General features: G+C 47.5%; 1 protein-coding gene across 1 annotated transcript; it reads left to right on the top strand.

The window, feature by feature from the left end:
- Nucleotides 1-348: 348 nt before the first annotated feature.
- On the top strand, nt 349-534 carry Pmar_PMAR014166 (hypothetical protein; the record flags this gene model as incomplete). The annotated part of the gene is made up of 1 exon (XM_002767590.1): nt 349-534. One exon carries the CDS (start codon nt 349-351, stop codon nt 532-534), a length of 186 nt encoding a protein of 61 aa, XP_002767636.1.
- Nucleotides 535-920: the final 386 nt, after the last annotated feature.

Here is a 920-nt window from a genome sequence, read left to right as displayed (position 1 = left end):
TGAACTGTCGATGATGCCAACGACATGGTTCTTATACTCTCATGTCAGTTATATCCACTTCTGAGTGATACTATGAACATCTACTTCATTCACTCCTTCATAGCTACTTCTTTCTTGGTGCTATGCGGACCTAAAACACCCGGAGGAACCTGCCAACCTGAAATACCCGAAGGAGACTACAACGCAATGGTCACCCCAGAAACCTGTGCCCAGTTAACCTGGCGGTCGATGATTACACAAGGATTATATTCGGTGAACTTTCGTTTAAGGTGCGAAGTAGAAGTTAGATCGCTAACCGTGCTATTATATACAGCTGGCGCTGGATTCTTCAAGGTCACGCGGGCCACCATGGCCGAGCTCGAGCGATTCGTCAAAGACGTTGCCTCGAAATGCCCCGGTATGATAAAACTTGACGCCGAGTACGACTTGGCGAGATACGCTTACATCGGATCCCAGAATGTTCTAGTAACTACGGTTGGCGGTGTCACAGCTCTCACCGATTTCAAGCAGGGGAAGTGCCCGCAGGATCTATGAAGCATCATACTGTATCATTTTTTTATTCTTGATCACTTAATAAGCCCGTACGGAGTCCACAAGAGAGTAAAGTGTTTCACAGTCAGGGGTCACAAGGGTCACAGCCGGAGCTACCGGAATCCTTACACTCATAAATCACGGCTCATTAGTTGAATTGGCTCGCACTGTACTCGCAGTGCCTGGCCGAGCTTCTGGGGGAACCGAGGGTTCGACTGTTGCAGATGCCCGTAAAACTGTGCTTAACACAACAGCACAGTTGAGCCGAGAGTCGTAGAGCTCTATTCCCAAGTCTTAGAGCTGATGAAATGCCCATTAAAATAGCATCCTTGGTTTGTTCAAGTTCCGCTCTTAAAACACCAACCGGTAATTTGAACAAACTTTTCGCT

The sequence above is a fragment of the Perkinsus marinus genome, assembly GCF_000006405.1.
Source record: "Perkinsus marinus ATCC 50983 genomic scaffold scf_1104296970498, whole genome shotgun sequence".
NCBI lineage: Eukaryota > Perkinsozoa > Perkinsida > Perkinsidae > Perkinsus > Perkinsus marinus.
Note: the sequence above shows the minus strand (reverse complement) of the source record. Positions and strands in the feature narration are given on the sequence as shown.